Raw genomic sequence first — 16,412 nt, 5'->3', positions numbered from 1 at the left:
CATAAACTCATTTTAGCTTGAATCCATTTTCCTTTGTTTTAACTTTTGTTAAAAGTTTTTGATTTATTGTAGAGAGAGTAAAAAGTAAACGCACACAAAGCTTTGATGATACTGTACATTGATCATAATTCATCCTTTAATTGCACAGTTTACAGGCGACACTCTAAGGACATCACTTAGCTGAGAACAAAGATTTGAAATTTCATTAAAAAAAAAAGAAGTCAAGAAAGCAAATGGAGAAAGGAAAAAAAAATAAAAACAAAACCCAGAAACAAGAGGAACACTGATTCATTCTGAATGATCACTATCTAATTCCCTTTGCCTTCTTGGGAATTGAGCTGTATGCTACTCTCACACATATCAACCTATTTAGCAAAACCAGTTAACATTTCACAGTAGCCCTCCTCCATTGTTTTGCTAGTGAAAGAGCCGGGCAGCTACAAGTGACTTGAGCTTCTTGTCACAGTTTGTTAAAAATACAAAGATGACTATCTTTTTGGTAGTTCTTTCGTTATAAATGGAGAGTCAGGCTCAGTAGCAAGGAAACCCTACATGTTCTCCTCACCACAGGCTGTCTTGTGCTCTTTCATCAGCATGGATTTTAGTTCTAAAGGATCCACTGCACTTTCTCAAAGGAGTTAAAACCAGTAGGTCTGCAGGGCCCAGACTGCTAGACTGTGCTGAAGAATGTATTCAGACAGAGGAGGAAACTTGCAGTGCCTTCCTGAATGCACTGCTGGTTGTTGCCCAATCTAATCCTTAAATACAAACTTCCTCACGAAGCTTTGAGTTAAAAAAAAAAAAAAGAGTTTCTACTACCAGCTGTATGAAGGTTTAGGGCCCATTCTGGCTACCCAGTACATTGATAAAACCCAGGAAAGAGTAAAATATGACATTTTTTATTAATCTTTGAACGATTTTGTGGTGTCACTGGTCACGAAGAGGCTGAAGAGTCTTGTGTTCTGGTACTAAAAAACAGACCATGAATCATTTCATGGGAGTATTCAATCAACTCATTAATGTAATATTTAAACTTCTCTTTTATTTGCAGGAATGGTAGAAATCGGCGTGTGCGTAGGCTCTCCCACACAGAGATGAAGTCCTTGAGAGAAGTCTTGGCACATAATCTATACCAAGTGCGACAAAGGGTGTGTAAACGACCTGCTATCGCTCACTGTTTGCAGACTGAAAGCTCTTGTTTGCCCTCCCCATATCACAGCCATGGTGGGTGGTAGCACTAGGACCAGCCCTGGGGTCAACGCTGGTGGGAGATGTGAGCCCAGTGCCCTGAGGTGCTCCGACCCTAGAGATGCTCAGGGAAGGGAAGGAAGGGAAGAAGCCCTGGCTTGAGGCACATTCCTGGATGTAGAAAGAGAAAGCGAGTTTTCTCCATCAGCTTTTCACCCTGCAACAACATGGAAAGCTAGGAAAATCTGTGACTGGGCTGTAGAGGTCAGGCTTTCCTCACTACACAGCTACCCGTGACTCGGGAACCATCATCTCCAGGCTGCCAAATGCTCTGTCCCCACGGCATGCACGGCCCGTGCAGTGGATGGCTAGGCTGGACCAATGCTGGGCAACCAGCTACTGACACTGATCAGCCAGCTACCTGGTACCCGGGGATGAGTGCAGGCTCTTGTGGGGGGTGGCCAGCAGCAGTGAAGATCCACCCTGTGGAGGTGGATGGACCAGCAGTGGTAAATACTGCGTAGCTCAAAGACAGCTGAGAGGCTGGTAAATCCTCCATCTGCATGGGACCAACAGCTTAACAGGAGAAGAAAGAGGAAAAATAAATAAATATTCCACCTCCTCTGGAGCTTTACTTTACACATTTGGGTTCCCCCCCCACACCCCCCCCCATAAAATGAGGGTGATAATAACTGATAATATCTGGCTCACCAGACCAATTTTACAAGGAGCTTTGCAGGTGTGACAGAGATCAGATTCTGCTTTTTAAGAAGGCTTAATTTTTCTCCTTAAGACAGATAAATATTTCCCTCATTTCACCTGATGTATGCAATAAATTAAAAAGCTTGTCCTAAAACATACTCTGTTTTAGGGTGATATTAAGGTGTAGTTTGTCCAGGTATGGAAAGGAAACTCAGTCTGTGTATCTTATTCTGGAGATGTACTCTTCTTAACTTAGTCTTTTGCTCCTGGGCACATCTGCAGCTTGCTGCTGGCCCAGTAATATTAGTACTAAGGCTCAAAGGCTAGTTAATCAGCTATCTCTCTCTTGGGACCTGTCTCAGATCTGTAGCTCCCAACTGTGTGACAAGGAAAAGGATGACAAAGGGAGAACAAGCCCAGAGATGTTAATAACCTTGTGTGGGTAGGTATATGTTTCTAGTGCACTTCAAACAGTCAAGAGTCTATGAGAGATGGCATCAAAATGCAGTCCTTGAAGTCTAAGACATACAGCTGTTCTTGTGTTTCCTCCTATCTTGATCTCCAGCAGTGAATTTAGTACGAGGCTGCATTTTTTCATGTGATGCCAAAGAGATCTATGATGAGTCTATGGCCCCATGATCAACCAGACTGCACAAGGTTTTTAACATTGGAAGAACAAAGAAAATCAGCTAGGTGCATTTTCTGTTTCAGGCACCAGCGTACAATCGACACAACCTGCCTACCAGCGCAAACGAGAAACAAGCCCAAGAAATCCTCATCCGTCGGCAGTACAGCCTGAGGCAGAGTTGCAGGAAGGGAAACAGCTTACCTTTGGGTAGACCGGTACCTGTTACATATACTACTGTTTATGTGAAAAATGCCTCTGCTTCTCTGTAAATAAGGAAACAGACACCCATTTTATATGCTTTTTTTGTAATAATTAAAATGGATACTTTCCCCAGTGTCCTTAGCATGTTGACAGCAACATATTAATGTACTACCTCTATACATTGGTTAGAGATCAGCTACTATGGCTGCCAGTAGTAAAATAATGTAATTTGCATTATTTTGGTATGTGCAAAACAATATAATCACAAAAAGCCAGATGCAAAGCCCTTGACACCTTGCACTGACTGTTGGCTCTTGATCAGTAAGATTTGTCTGATCAAAGGTAGTCATTGAATAGCATAGATATTTAAAGCTGAGTTGATCACAGTGGGGGAAGATAAATAAGTTGTTGCTGGGTATATTAATTTTATTTAAAGTTGTCACATGAAATAGGAAAGGTGAATCTTAGAAGAACATATTTCTCTCTGCTGACTGTAAAAAAACCCCATAGGGCCAAATGTCAGGACACTGACATTTTTCACTGGCATTGACGTTGAGTTCAACCGTCCAAGCCAAGCATTGTTCTTATTCATTCCCCTCTAAATTGGGCTTTAAAAGTGCAGAGGTGCAAAAGAAAAAGCATATAGCCATCCTTCTTTACCTTCTCACCAAAGAGGTGCAAACGGCAGACACAGTCACAGGAACTGAACACATTTGTGTCTCATATGCAGGTTAACACCACAGAAGTACGCTACCTCTCCTTGCCTCAGGGCCCCAGACAGCGCACAAGACAAAAAGCCAGGCATGTTACTTTTACAGGTAATGGCAATGCTTTACTCTGTATCCTACTCCAGCAGTGAAAGAAACTTGGCCAGTGGCTCAGTGGATTTAGCAGTACCAAATAAGGACTCCCAGGGAAGTCTCTGGCCTCTTTAAATGAGCTACACCCTCTTCTCCTTTCTTTTTGATCTGTGTTGTTTACATGGTCTTTACTGCAGCAGTTTCTATCTCATCCCAGCACCGCCGAGGTTTCTCTTCCCTGTAGCAGGCTCCTGGATCCCCTGTTCTCCCCTTACATCACACACAGGGACTAGTTCATTGTTGTTGGTATAGATTATGTGGCTGTCTTACCCTGCCCATGGGGCTGATCCCCCCCCCCCCCTCTAATCGCATAACCTAACACAAACTCCTGGCAGAGTCTGTCCCCAAGTAGCTGGTCTCTTCTCCCCCTTTCCCACCTTATTCTCTATGAACATTTCTGTAGTAATACTGGAATTACTGGATAAAGTTATCAGCCAGTCTCATATTATCATACGTACACAGTAAAACACAGACCCAGCCTCAGCTGCACTCTCAAGTAAGGGGACAGAAGTTAGGGATGGAGCAACACTGAATTGTCTAAGGAAACACAGCGAAACAATGTCACAGAAAATACAGAATTTAAGACGCTTGAATGTTCATCATTGTCTCCATCTGTAATCTCCCTGACTCCTTTCTGAATTTACTTGTGTGAACCTGAAAGGCATTTGTGTTCCTTAGAAATATTCATTTCTAGCAAAATTAGCTTTAGAGATTGAAAGCATATGTTTAATTGTTGTCTTTATATCAAAAACTTGGACAACAAAGTTTGTTTCCTGCAGGTGCAAAACTGTTTTTTCTTCCCTTTCTGTTTTACTATGAAAGAGATGAAAACAGGAGACCTGTGAAGGCAACCATCTTCCTGGGGCTGGGCAGTCACACATGGTGGCAGCAGAACCGAAACACAAGAGGATCTGTTCAGAGGGGAAAATAAAATTACTCATGGGGATTTTTTTCTTTTTTCCTTTTTTCATACAGCTGATTGATTGTTTTCAGTTCTGTTTGTCAGGACGCCATGATGGGGGATATGTGCATTTCTAAAAGATTCAAATTGTTCTACAGAGCAGCCTCAGACCTAAAAGCATTTCAGACATTTTCAAGAGACCAAGTCCTTCTATACCAGATAGGCATATTATTTCAGTGGGGAAAGAGCTAAATCCTGAAACAGTGTATGAAAGTACTTTTTTATTAATAGCTAGGCCTGAATTTGAGACCTACCTTATGATCTATCCAAATAGATCATATCCAAAGAGGCTTCTTGGTTCAGCTTCTGGCCCCATCCAAAGTCGGTTGTGTAGCATTCACCTTAAATTGTCTTCAGCAGGAGGAAGCCACCCTAAACTCCTTTCATAAACTGTGTTAAGATGAAATAAACTGCACTTAGAAACTGAGAAAATAAACGTAAGGAATGTAGGTGTCCTGGGTTCAGCAGTAGCAGTCATGTTTCTCCTTCGTGGTAGCTGGTGCAGTACTGTGTTTTGACTTCCAGCCTGGGAACAGTGCTGGTGATACCCATGTTTTCAGTTGTTGCTAAGTGATGTTTACCCTGACCAAGGACTTTGTGAGGCTCATGCTCTGCCAGGGAGGAGGGGAAGCCGTGAGGAAGCAGAGACGGGGCGCCTGACCCAGGCTAGCCAAGGAGGTATTCCATACCACAGCACGTCATGCCCGGGGTGGGGGGTAACTGGGAGTTACCTGGAAGGACACGGGCTTCCGGGTGGGACTCGTTTCTTGGCCGGTGGTATTGTATTCTCTTCCCTTGTTGTTTTCTCTTATCGTTGTTGTCATTGGTGGTAGCGGTGGTGATTTGTGTTGTACATTGGTTGCTGGACTGTTCTTGTCTCAACCCGTAGGAGTTGCACTCTTTCGATCTGGGGAGAGCCCCGGGGGGGGGGTGGGATGGTGCTCGATTGCTCTCAGCCCAGCACCACTCACTTGGAGTGAGTGAACAAGCTGTCTGGCTAGGGTTTAAACCATGACAGTAGGAAATTAGAATGACAACCTCATATATGCACATATGCATTTACAGAGACAAATGCCACCTCTTCTCTCTATGCCTGGAAGCCCTCCTGGAGCAAGCATCCTCTAGCGAGCTTGGTTTAGCTCTTATTTATAGCTTGTGCAGAAAGTTTAGTAACTAAAACATGAGAAATAACCACAAATAGATCCTTAAACCACATATCAGCTCCTTCTGCTACTCATACAAATAAATTATTTCTTTGACAATGTGTATCGTTCTTGGCAGCAGTAATGCTCACAAAGGGCTAAGTATGAAGGGCTAAAGCCCTTCAAATCTGAGACAACTTATCCTATTTTACTGCTTATGGTATGCCCACATGGCCTACGAGAAGCAGGTTCTGCTGTTAAACCAGTCTGTTCCCCTGTTTTGTAGAGGTATGTGCTGGTGTATGCATTCTTACTTTGCGACAACTGTGAAGTAAACATTAGTTTAAAACAATGTAATAGTTATTAAACTGCAATAACTTGACAACTTTTGAGTATGTGACTAAGGCCATACATGTGTGCTTTAACTGCAGCAGTGTATAGTTTAATTTTACTATTAATAGACCTTTGTGTTTATTTCCCAATGCCTCCTAACTTGTTACAAGCTGTTTCTTAAATTAACTACAAGTGGCTTTAAGAAGAGTGAAAATGTTCTATGAACTCAACAGAATGAGCAAGCCAGTTATTGGCCTACAGCAGGCAAATTTTTATTGTGTATTTGTGGCAAAGCAAGCTGGTAGGAGCAGGTCTGACACACCCAATGTAATCAAAGCACCCTAGAGTCTTACTCCTGGTTTCAGGTGAAACTGTTTTCTTACCAGGTGTTAATCACAGATTACTGGTAAACCTGGTTTTTGATGCCTGTAGAAAATTGAAAGCTACATAAAAGAGCACTCTTGCCCTGTGAAGGCATTGAGCAGCTCTGTCAGGCATTAAAAGATAGCTGAATGTGCTTACTTGTTGGGGTTTCAAGGTAGAGGCAAGATCAATAAAATCTTTTGAACATCAGCTTTGGGATAAAAATAAAATGTAGGGCTATTCTTAGCTCTCTATACAATAATTATTTAAAATACTGCAGTTTCAGGGTTTAAAACCATAATGCTGTATTGTATTGTATATCCTTTAACTGTCCTTGCCAGTACCGTGGTGTTTCTCTATTCTCCTCTTCAAAATATGAATTATTTGCCTATTTTCCTTCAGATCACCACAGAAGTGGCTCTGATGCTTCATTCCCAGTAATGTTCAGACCCCAGCCCCAACTACGGCCAGTTGAAGCAAAGTACCACCAGGAAGAGCTGATTCCAATGGCACACTTGGATAGACGAGCACGCTCATCCAATCCATCAGGTCGAAGAGGAAATTCAATCAGGCAGCATCGTTTCACCAGAGCAGAAAATCTAGCTCTAATGCCAAAGTCTCAATTCACTGTGGGAGAAGTAAAGGGATATGAGTCAGAAGAGGAGACAGTAAAAATGGCACCAGCCAAGCCATTAGACATATGAGGAGCACAGAAGAGCAATGTTTGCATCTCTAGGGCCCTCTGTGCACTGCTCCAGAGAAAATAACAGAGCTCTTATATGAACCAAATCCCAATTTTCCTTTTGGGACTACTGCACTTGTTCTCATATCACTTTCAAATGCTGTATCAAGGTACTTAGTGGCTCAGAGAAGGCTCAAATTCTTACATGTTTCTGTCAAGCTTTCTTTCCAACAAAACACTGCAGGAAAGAGGAACATGACTTTTGTAGGGGTTTGGACACGGATTTAAATGACGATAGTTGGGCACATGCAATGCTGTGGGTGGAAGCTAATATTGCCTTTCTCTGTTCTGCACTATGGCCTGCATCCAGAAGAAAGAAACACTGAAGGACATACTTGGCACAAGAGTGCCAAGATTGGGAACTTCAACTTGCTTAGAGCTTTTGACCTCAGAGTAGCTGAGATTTTCCAGGAAAAAGTTAAAAAACAGAAATGCATTTTTAGGCACCTAAATGTCATGGAACATGTCTAAAGAAGTACTTGAGTAAAAAGGATTTTTAGTGGACATTTTCAGCACCACCAGAGGGAAAAAATAAAACCCTTTTTCCCCCTTTTTCTCATGTTTGCAGCTTTTGTGTTTAGCAGGCCATAAAGAATGCACTGGAATTGTACAAAGCTTTATGAAACTTAAGTTCTGTTTGCATTTCCTTACTGTGCCAGAGAAATGATACAACTTCCTTTTATGAAAGCAATTATTACAAGAGGGTAAGGTCTGGCTTTTGTACCGACACTGAATAAGCAATGAAATACAGTTCTGTACCTGAAAATCAACAAATAAACCCAGCTTCACCAAAAGAGGAAGTACCTCTTGCCAGATCTCAATCCTATAGCAAGTTATGTTAACATTTTATAAATCTGTATGAAAACATTAAGAAAAAGAGTTATCATACAAAATCAGGTCTTAAATTGCAATGTGAGTCACCCACTTGCTGCATGAAATTTAATGAGGCCAAAATTAGTGATGTGGTGCTTAGGGCATAGAGCTGATGCAGGTGCATGGAGTGAGGTGATGAAGGTGTGGGACCTGCTGCTGCACTACGGAGTCACAAGGGGGTAGGATCTCCAAAACTGGCTGCTGGGTGATGTGGACTGGAGGCAGTCCCTGGAGACAGCAGTGAAAGGCAAGCGGAAATCTGAGTGGAAGGTGAAGAAGGGATAGTATCTCACCTTCAAAGGGAGCTCAGGAGAGAGATTAAACACAGGAATTACTGTCAGCTGCAAATTCAGCATTTCCTCTTTAAGAAGATTTAATCAGCAGGTTGTGTGGGGGAGCTGGACAGATACAAACATGTGAAATGAGGAAGGTTAATTGGATATCTGGAGTGGCATGGAAAGGGACTAGACATACATGATGGAAAAGAAGACTGTGCAATTTGGTCAGGGTGTATTTGGCAGGCATGCTTAAAATTGACTCCTAAATTCTTTATTAAATACTATAAAAGTCATGGAGCATTCATATAATCACCCATTGTAAGTAAGGAGCAAAGCATTCAATTCCTAATGATCATTTATACTAGAACTAGAGAAAAAGAATTAAGTCTTGCTAAAATACAAATAAATATACAAGTACAAAAAATACAAGTACCAGTGCATAGTTGGAATAAAATCTACCTCTTGGTTTGTTCCTAATCTTTCCTTGATGAAATCAGTGAGCCAGGTCTTCAGAGAGTATAAAGCGATAGAGCATCTAGAAGTTAATAGAGCTCTCACAGCTTTTGTAGTGTGGTCCACAAACTTGTAAAGTCTATTTTTAGTTTTCTTTCCTAGCAATTAGAAAATAGGAGTGGAAGAAAATTTCCTTCTATGCAATTGCTGCTAATGGTTTTGCTGGTCATCAGCCAAGAAGAAATGCTGCAGATGCGTGTATAAAATATGTTCCAAAATATAAAGTTGCACTGTTTGTTTGTTTTTATGGGTATTTCATACTTGTAGACAAAAGAGTTCTTAGAGAAGCACATTGCTTATATTTTAGATAGCAATAGCTACAGTAATGGTTCACTACAAGTAACTTACTCATGCCTAGAAGGTGAAGAATTATTATTTGAAATCCAGAGAGAAAATAGGAACTTGGGTAATTAAGTCTGTTTCCTTGGGATGGGGGGATAGGGCAGGACAGGTAAGTTTCAGGAAGGAATAATAATGAATAGCCTGTACCTTCAACAGCAGAGAAAATGGGAGATACACTTGACAAGAACTTGCTAACCAATGAGAAAAATAAGACAATAATAAGAACAGTCATAATGAGAAAATATTTTAACAGTAAAAGCAACAATGGTCAATCAGTATTTGCAGAGTTATCAGGGTCAACAGTATATTGTGAGCAACCAACAATACCTTCGTATTTATTGCATGGTGTGATTAACTGTTAGATCCTGTTGTTCTTGCTGCAGCTGTTACTCTTCAACTAATATTCCAGACAAGTAGGAACTTGTAGTTAAAGGAGAATCTCTTTCTCATAGATCTTATCATGAAGGATGCAGCAGTGAGAGGAGTGCCAGCAATCTGGACACAATAGCAGCTACTGTAGGGAGTGCCCAAAATGTGACCTCCAGAAATACCAGTTAACAGATTGCACTGAAAGACAGCATTGCCATGGTTCCTCCTCCAAGGGGAATGGCGCCCACTGGGAACATCTGCAACTGCATAGTCAGGGAAACAACACGGTGGCTGCATAGTAAAGCAGGACAGGGAGGGATGCTATGAAGGACCTAAAAGCAGTTCATGAGTTGCACTATGGGAGGATATCAGTGAAGGAGTGCAGAAGCAGGAGGGATAATTTGCCTCAGAACATGACTCAAAACTCGAGTCAGTGGAGCAGCCATGTGTGTATTAAAGCCAGAGAGGAGAAGCTGTAACAGGTGGAAAAGATCAAATGCCTCGGCAAGAGCTCTAGATGAACTGATTTACTGATGTGTGTGTGGGCAAGAAAATAGGCCAACTTAAAAGACCAAAGTAAGTTCAGATGTGTTCAGAGCAATTAAGAAAGGTTGTATGAGATTCAGAAAAGTAGGCTAGAGTTTCAGGCTGGAGAAGCTGGTAGAGAAGTAACGACCATGTTCAGTGTAAGAAGGGTGGTTTAATTCATATTTAAGAGACAGGTAGTCAGAGAAAGAGGACCAGTGATATCTACAGGGGAAATAATCAGATTGCCAGAAAAACATGACTTTTAAGAAAGAGAAGATGGAAATAATTATGAAATAATTCTTATTTTTTTTGCAAGTATGTTGGTTTTGTGGACTGACACTTTCAAGGTTTTTCCTGAAGCCATTAGACCCTGCAAACTCATGTTTTATTGTCATGTATAAATGAAAACTGCTATTTAAAAGCCTATGGGAGACTCTGGAAAATATAACAAATATTTCCAACCTTTCTTTCCTTATAGAAACTTTTTCTAAATTTCTACCTACGTGTATGGATAAACCACAAATGTTAAAAGTGGAAAACCAGATTACCTTATCTTTATATTTTGTTTGCTTTTTAGGTAGGACAATTACGTTTCTTGTTTTGCCAAACTCACGGTACTTAAGAACCTTAAAATTAGAGGTGTAAGGTAACATGAGTAACATTCTGATTCAGTTAAGAGGACTGGAAATCTATTGAGCTAAGATGTTTAATTTATTTCCTTTTGCAAATCTGCCTCAAAGTTAATCACAGTGAAACTCCTTTTTCTTTCCTGCTTTGGTTTTGTAAGTATGAAATTTCAAAAGTTAATATCAGTTCTTGTTTATTTCTAGTCCACCCTTCCTCTTGGGAAAAAAAAACAGGTTTCTACTGTGTTTCAAGCTCTGATTTTCAGATTTCTTTCTTTGGCAGGGCAGACTGCAGCCACACCAATACTAAACGGCTGGTCAGGAGACTCTCAAACAGAACATTATCTCTGACTTTTTTTTTACTGTCCTTGCAAGGAGCAAGCTAAGAAGAAAGAAGTATCTGACAAGAATAGCTGTAGTGAGCTGGGGCACAAGTATTAGTCATTTCCAATGCTTTTATACATTTTATACATTTTATACATTTTATACACAGACAGCTGCTCAGTTCTTTTTTCTATTTTATTCTGCTAAATTCAAAATTATCATGAAACCAGCTTGAAGTTAAACTGTTTGTTTGTTTTTTTGCTGGCATGTATGTTAGGTATTAATTTAGACTCATTATTTGGTACAGGGCCTAACACCATTTGCTTCTTGTATCTACTGTATTAGCAGCAGTGATAAGGGGTGAAAACAGTGAGTAGTGCCCAAATGTCAAAATAAAAGGGCTCTTTTTTTAAGATATCTTGGAATAAAACAGAAAGTCCTCTAGCTAGCTTTATACATGCCTTTAGTTAAGGGTAAATTCCCATTACAGAAGCTTGGTGAGAAAACAATAGATAAATGGAAGCCAGCTGTGGAAATAGCTTCAATATTACATGAAGGTAAATGACCACTGTTGTGGTCAAAAGTTTAATGTCCAAGTGGATACCAGTGATGAGAGGTGTCCCTCAGGGGTTGGTGTTTGGGTCAGCAGTGTTTAACATTGTTTAAAATCTTTGTCAGTGACATGGACAGTGGGATTGAGTGCACCCTCAGCAAGTTTGCCGATGACACCAAGCTGTGTGGTTCAGTTGATACGCTGGAGGGAAGGAATGCCATCCAGAGGGACCTTGACAAGCTTGAGAGGTGGGCCAATGGGAATCCCATGAAGCTCAACAAGGACAAGTGCAAGGTTTTGCAGAGGGGTCAGAGCAATCCCAAGCACCAGTACAGGCTAGGCAGAGAAAGGATTGAGAGCAGACCTGAGGAGAAGGACTTGGGGGTGTTGGTTGACGAGAAGCTCAACATGACTCAGCAATGTGCACTTGCACACTGAAAGCCAACCATATCCTGGGCTGCATCAACAGGAGTATGGCCAGCAGGTCAAAGGAGGTGATCCTGCCTCTCTACTCCGCACTTATGACACTGTACCTGCAGTACTGTGTTCAGCTTGGTCCCCAACATAAGAAGGAGGTAGATCTGTTGGAGCAGGTCCAGAGGAGGGCCACAGAGATGATCAGAGTGCTGAAGCACTTCTCCTATGGGGACAGGCTGAGAGAGTTGGGCTTGTTCAGCCTGGAGAAGAGAAGGCTTAGAGGGAGACCTTAGAGCAGCCTTCCAATACCTAAAAGGAGGCCTACAGGAAATCTGGAGATGGACTTTTTACAACAGCATGTAGGGATAGGACAAGGGGTAATGGGTTTAAACTGACAGAGGGTAGATTTAGGTTAGACATTAGGAAGAAGTTCTTTACTGTGAGGACGGTGAGGCACTGGCACAGATTGTCCAGAGAAGCTGGGGCTGCCGCATCCCTGGCAGTGTTCAAGGCCAGGTTGTACAGGACTTTGAGCAACTTGATTTAGTGAAAAGTGTCCTTGCCGTGGCAGGGGGTAGGAACTAGATGATCCTAAAGGTTGCTTCCAACCCAAACCGTTCTATGAATATATGAATATTAGTAATACTTGCAGTGGTGCACAGTGTCTTCCAGGTGCTGTATGAACACAAGTAACAGACAGTTCAGAGTCAGGGCATCCTGTGCGTTATGCCACTGCTAAATCCCCACATGAAAGGTGGGGAAACTTGCACAGAGCAAATGAGCTGTGTGTAAACATTACACAGGAACAGTGCCAGGAACTGAACATGAGACCCTGCTCCCTTGACCCCAAGTCTACTTTTACTTCTCTTAGGCTTTCTGGTGGCTGAAACCTACAGAAAGGAACAAAAGAACAGACTGAAACCGTTCATTCAGCTCACACCACACAGAAAGGAACAATCCAGACAGACATTAGATTCTTTCTGTACTGCTTCAAGCCAGGCATAATGACCTGCTCTTTACAAACACTCCTAAAAGACATCATAAAATTTTGCTGTATTTATGTGTAAAATATATGTAAGGTAAAAAAGATGCAATTCTTCACTCATTTTTCCCCAACACATTCACTGTTGTTCCTTTCAAAAACCAATATAATGTTCTGCATGTTTTGTATAGTTACATAAACTTGGTAACATTGAAGGGGTTTGTAAGAAGTGAATATACCATAACAAATACACCTTTTTCTTGGAGGCTAGAATCAAAAAACTTGTGTAAGTTGCTGCTCCTACTGCATTTTGGTCCAACGAGGAAGGGAGGATGTAGGTGTTTAGCACAGGTGTTAGACCTAAGACAAATTTCTTGAAACTCAGGGCTAAGTCATGCGCAGATGCCTCAAGACATCTGAGTTGCCAGATTTGGCAGAGAAGCCAAAGGAGCACACTGCTCCCTGGGTAAGTAGCCAGAGGCCAGGGAGGCCCCATGGGCACCTTCATGGCAGCTGGACTGCACCCCTGGGGCTGGCATTGGTGGGGACCTACAAAAGGCAGCCAATGGCACTTAGGGCATAAACCAGTTGAACATATGTGAACGGCTGTCTTGCAGGGATCTGATGAACAGTTCAGCCTCCACTGACTCCAGTGGGAGCTCAGCCATCTACCCCACATGCAGACACCTTCATGGTGAACATCTAAACGCAGCTTACTGAGTCTGAAGTGGAATTCCACAGTCCTGACCCTCCAAGAAATTTTGGCATGTATGAATGAAAAACATCTTTCCAAAGATAGGCGTTATAACTTCTTTAGCTTTGAGATTAATCTTTTCCTTCTCAAGAAATTAAGCCATTTGTGCATGTACACATAAAAAGGTAATATATGTACTTTTTTAACAATGTCTAACTGTGTACAACTCCTATACTCTATTTCTGAAGACTTTCTGCCTGTAAGCATATTTGGCTCAATCTTCTGTAATGGGTTTAGCAATAGAAATTTGCAAGGCTTACATTACTGGTGACTCAAATGGACCCTTTGTCTTGAATTCCTCCTGATGACAAATATCCCAAAATCTTCCCCCATTATTTTCATAAGTATGCAAACGTGGATTCAAATGAAAGAGATGAGTGCTGACAAATTTGCTAATCAAGTCTTAGCAATTTGAAGGAGCTCTTTCAGGAGCTTTTTTCTTATTTTATCTAATGCAAAAATGCCTGGTACTGGTTTACCAAGAGCTGCAGAGCTGATAAAAAAGCTGGTGCCAAGATCAGATTTACAGGTCTTGTCCTCAGATTATGAAAAGAAAGATAGATGTAGCGACAAAGTTCAAAATATCACTATAAACAAGTTTGGATGAATTAGGTTAAGTTCCAAAGCTCAAAAGAGCTATCAGTATTATTATTGTTGGTGGTTTTTTTGTTGTTGCTGTTCGTTTGTTTGGTTGTTTTTTCCCAGCCTCCTACTATGTGCAGATTTTCCTGTACCAGTCTCTAATGGTTAAATTAAAACTGTGCTCGATGAGAGCATTAGTGCTGCCTTATCTGATGGAAAAGTCATACTTTCGGCGAAGAGGAAAAGAGCTGCAGTGACCTCTGTTGATGGAATTAAGTAGCGTATTTAAAAAGCCAGAAAGGAAAGGTGTCACATTAAAATCTTCTGCTAGGAGGATTTGAGTGCTAGGATCAAAAGTAAACCATGCTAAGAGGCAGCGGCTTTCAGGCTGCATTTGAAAAAGACTATTTCCCAACTCCCACTGCAGACAGGATCCTTATCAGGACAGTTGCCTTTTGAGAATTATTTTTCACTGTGGAATTAAAAACCATTGGCATGAAGACAGAGGACATAACATAGGGAAGATGTGGGTTTTTTGTAGTGCCATACTGCATTCCAAGAGTTTATATCAACAAAAGAAAACATCGTGCTTGTATGCATTACCTGATCTCAACTAGGGACCTGTTCCTGATACCACCCTGACACACTGTTGAAGTTTTGAGGCAAAGGAGCTTTCCAGTTGACAGGCTGCCTGTGGCAGAGAGAAGTATCTAGGAACTGTCATGCCTTTATGACCAAGAATTTGGAACATGTCTTTGTGGGCTAGTACTGATCCAGGAAAATAATTAAACACATAAATACCCACAAGGATCTAGATCTTAATGCTTAACTTCAAGGTTGGGAATAGCCTCAGTAAAGCCAAGCCTTTAAGGACTGATCCTGTACGATTAAAGTTATTGAAATCAATAAGAAAACTTCCATTAAGAGCTAAGTAGCTTGTGGAAATGAGGGTATTTATGTCCTTACTTTTTTTCAGACTTGTGCCTTTGCTAAGGACTACCCAGTATTCAAGAAAGGCATAAATGAGGGTCAGGGTTTTGTACAGTTAAAGTCATTTTGTGCTTCCAAGCTACCCAGTAAACAATTGGCACCCACACTGTTAGGCTTTTCTAGGAGCCACAGCACTAGAAACTGGTACGTTTTTCCTTCTGTTTCTGGTGTTATGGCAGGTCTGACCATGATCACAAAGCTGGGAGTTTTCCCAGTTCAGGTATTTTAATTTATTAATGCTTCCACCAGAGCCTGAGAAGTTTTACTTTCAGTATGCTTGCCAGAATCACTGCTATCCCTCTGATCCTAAAACATCCTTCTCACAAGAGACAAGTAGATACGGGTAATGACGTTTTACTAGTATCTACTACGGTATCCTTGTTCAGGCTTTGCAAAGAATAATTTCTTCAAGTGTAAGGAGGGAAAAAACCTAAGTTAACTCTCTTTTTAATAAAAAGTATGAAAAGCTGTATATAAAGCCATATCTTATTTTGATATAGATAAAATCATAAAAAGAAATAATAAATCAGTGCACTGTGGTATTATTAACTAGATGTTAAAGGTATACTTGCTCTGCTAAGAACATCAAGATACACAAAATGTAAAGTATTAAAATCAGTCCTAGTTTACATGTTACTGATGCAGTGCACAAATTTCACAATTAAGCCAAACATTATAGCTACCTGTTTGAGAACTTCATGCTCTCAAGCATGAAGGAGGTATTGATGTATCTTCCATATATAATTAATGATCCTGGCAAAGACCTTCACTGACTTCTGGGAAACCATGTCTATTTCTTTTCACTCTGCATGAGTCTGACTTTTTTTTTTTGGTGGAGAGTGGTCAAGATAGGCAGTACAGTTGGGTGGTAGGTTGGATCAAAGACTTTGTTGCCTTAGTATATTTAGTATCCTACAAAGACTTCTGCATGTTAAAGGACTTCAGTTACCCATTCACTTTTCTGAAGATAACCCAAGAAAAAGCTCTATTCCTTGGAGAGTTTAAACATTAAGTAAATTAATTCTATGTTAGAATATCAGATAGAACCATTCTATGTAAAGAATAATTATTTTCTTCCAAGCTTACCTTGTGATAGGATTTTTTTTTTTTTAGGTTGCTTGACATAATTCTAAAATGAACATTTGTAAATAATGTTTATAG

General features: G+C 40.9%; 1 protein-coding gene across 5 annotated transcripts in view; it reads left to right on the top strand.

The window, feature by feature from the left end:
- SLC9A4 (solute carrier family 9 member A4) overlaps positions 1-10,567 on the top strand; it is a 39,818-nt gene extending 29,251 nt beyond the window's left edge. For 2 of the 5 annotated variants that reach the window (XM_062606888.1, XM_062606889.1), the window contains exons 9-12: positions 1,052-1,148; positions 2,602-2,733; positions 3,450-3,537; positions 6,781-10,567. In XM_062606888.1, coding sequence (XP_062462872.1) covers positions 1,052-1,148; positions 2,602-2,733; positions 3,450-3,537; positions 6,781-7,082 — 619 coding nt within the window. In that variant the 3' untranslated portion in view covers positions 7,083-10,567. Of the gene's footprint in view, positions 1-1,051; positions 1,153-2,601; positions 2,734-3,449; positions 3,538-6,780 lie in introns of those variants that run through there. The other 3 variants (XR_009962406.1, XM_062606890.1, XM_062606891.1) reach the window with 3 other exon arrangements.
- The last annotated feature ends 5,845 nt before the right edge of the window (positions 10,568-16,412 follow it).

This window comes from Pezoporus occidentalis, unplaced genomic scaffold, assembly GCF_034315485.1.
Source record: "Pezoporus occidentalis ecotype Australia unplaced genomic scaffold, CSIRO_AGI_Poc_V1 ctg99, whole genome shotgun sequence".
Taxonomy (NCBI): Eukaryota; Metazoa; Chordata; class Aves; order Psittaciformes; family Psittacidae; genus Pezoporus; species Pezoporus occidentalis.
Note: the sequence above shows the minus strand (reverse complement) of the source record. Positions and strands in the feature narration are given on the sequence as shown.